We start from the raw sequence: 2,727 nt of genomic DNA on the forward strand, positions 1-2,727 counted from the left end.
CGTGGGTTGTAATTTACTAATTAGCAACTGAATTTTTTTATAATTTTGTCTAAAAATATGGACTGTAATAAGTATAAAAAATAATTGAAAATACTTTTATATGTTTTTTTAAACAAATAATCCTAAAAAAGCGGACAGTAATATTTATAATAAACAGCAAGAAATACTTTTATGAGCTTTTTACTACATACTACTACCAAAACTATAGTGTAATATTTATAATAAGTACTTACCAGTTGGGGAGAATTTAGCATCGAACACCCTCACTTCAGGTTTAAACGCACGAGCGCACATATCTCCACTTCGTACACCTGGTAGTTTGATTGTCGTTTCTTCAACTGTGTCAATCATTGCTGATGGACCAAACTCCGTCATTTTCCGTTTATCAAGAAATTCCTGGATGAGTGAATGAATGAATGTAATTTGTTTACACCTCTAAAAATTTAATAACAAATTCCCTGTTTTGTAACTTTATTGGCAATTATACCAAATTTCTGGTCTGTTTATTTTAATTCAGCTAAAAATATTTGTCAATAACATTTTTACCTCCATAGCATCAAACGAGTAATTGCTTGAAATTTCAAATTTCTTCATCAATAGTTTATTATTAACGTGGTAGACACATACGTTCTTTGTGCGACCACCTAGAATACATTGTTGTTAAAGTATTTTAAATTGTGATTCATAACAAAAATGCTATTTATCTCTTCGAATACGATAGTGAAGATCAAATCAATTAAAACAACGAAGAGAAGGAAATTAGCAGCAAAACAAAAGTCGTTAAAACACGCTACAAGTAAAAACTACTTGAGTAAAAGCGTTATATAAAAGTGGCTGCTAAACCCACAAGCCACAATACAGTACAAATTAACTCATAGTTAGTTGTATTTATAAAAACAAATTAAGATATAATTGGGAGAAAAGTGTGCATAATGTATATTTATATAAAGATATACATTTCGCCTAAATGGCATCGTCAGTCTATTATCCAAACAGATACAACAGTTTATTTTGGAAATGTTGAATCTTTTATTTCTGATGAATAAGTAAGGTAAACAAAAGTACCTGCAATAATTGCCGACCCATCTGCAGTATAACATAATGTATCGAATGATTTTCCAAAAGAATTTGTTTTTGCGGTAACTCTATCTAATTCGCTTCTTCCACTGCCTATATCAAACCTGTGGGAAATCAGATATAAATATTTTTTATAATTACTAATAATAATAATGGTATTTGTTCTTATTGACTTAACGACCATCAATAAAATAGTACATTTTTGTATTCTATTTATCGTCCAATTTGGAAGAATATTTAGTGAATTATACATGCATTTCGTTATGTTTTCAAAAAACTAAAAACCCAAAATTTAACTGACTTCAAACACCTCGTGTTCGCGTTAGTAACTTTGTAGGTGATTATTACTTTTATTCTTTTTCGATATAAATAACACCAAGCTTACACCCCCGACCTGCAATCCACGGATCCAGTTTGTGTAACTGTCTTAACATCCCAGAAAGTTATCTCCGCGTTAAGTGTTGATACGGCGAGCTCTTTACCATCTGATCTGAACGTTATCGCCATAACTAATGAGAAAAAGTTTAATGTTAAATACTTGATCAGCAAACAACTAAAATGTTGTGACAATCCTTAAAAAATAATTCCGATATTTTATGGCTAATGTGAATAAACAGGTTAATTCATATTAATGTAACGTTTAAAGATAACAACATGAAATACTCTAGTTTTTCAAATAAGGCTTCTATTAAGCAACACATATAAACTACAACATACCATCATGGCAAACGTCGAACGATTCTCTTGCTCCTTTCTCGTCCCCGATTCTCCACACGATGACGCTATGATCCCACGAGCCACTCGCTAGTATCGACTCCGTTGGTGAGAATGCGAGGGAGGATACCGGGGCTTCGTGGGCTGGAGGTGGGGTAAGTAGGCTATGTTATACTTAAGTACTCAAAAGTTAACACGCCATTTTACTTGTTTACTTTATAATTAACATGTTATTTTACTTCTGTACTCAATAATTAACATGTTATTTTACTTGTGTACTCTATAGTAATGTTCCAATGTATTATACTTGCATACTTATATATATATATATATAATACATGCTGTATATGACAATACATGCAACGTTTTTGCCAGAAGACCCAAAATACAAGTAGCACAATATATATTAAGATGATAACAAAAGTGGGCCATGCTAGGGTGTTCTATAAATAACAAATACTTTTGTTCTGCTTTGGGTATTAATACATGCAAAATTATTAAAGAGCCAAAACAAAAAAGCACAATATATGTTAGGCCTAGGGTATAAGCTGGTTTTATTATACTGGTATTTGTCAACTTTTGGTTATACTTTTCATATACTTCTATGATCCATAATTATGTCTTAAAATTTTTGCCGGAAGAGCCAAAACACAAGTAGCATATTAGGGTGATAATTTGTCCAAATTGTTGGCTAAACAAAAAAACAGTCACCCACAAAGTTACATACAAGGTAACTTGTAAGCGGGCACGAGGTGTATGAAGCAGAACACTCATGTTATAACGCCACGTAAGGATAAATAAGTTACATTCATTCAACCAACCATCATCTAATATTACCTGCAAGAATATCGAGCAAACGACCGGTTCTAATCGACCACACAAACACCTCGAATGTGTCACGTGACCCAGCGCTCATTAGCTCACCACTGCCTATCT

At 32.4% G+C, this 2,727-nt stretch overlaps 1 protein-coding gene across 1 annotated transcript in view; it reads right to left on the reverse strand.

Annotated features, from left to right (window-relative positions):
* Positions 1–201: 201 nt before the first annotated feature.
* The window catches only part of LOC100183259 (periodic tryptophan protein 2 homolog), a 9,863-nt gene continuing 7,337 nt past the window's right edge, over positions 202–2,727 (reverse strand). Inside the window, exons 14-17 of the mRNA XM_026837718.1 lie at positions 1,472–1,586; positions 1,066–1,181; positions 547–644; positions 202–396 (exon numbers count right to left, since the gene is read on the reverse strand). Coding sequence (XP_026693519.1) covers positions 217–396; positions 547–644; positions 1,066–1,181; positions 1,472–1,586 — 509 coding nt within the window. The 3' untranslated portion in view covers positions 202–216. The remainder of the gene's footprint in view (positions 397–546; positions 645–1,065; positions 1,182–1,471; positions 1,587–2,727) is intronic.

Source organism: Ciona intestinalis, chromosome 14, assembly GCF_000224145.3.
Source record: "Ciona intestinalis chromosome 14, KH, whole genome shotgun sequence".
Classification (NCBI taxonomy): Eukaryota; Metazoa; Chordata; class Ascidiacea; order Phlebobranchia; family Cionidae; genus Ciona; species Ciona intestinalis.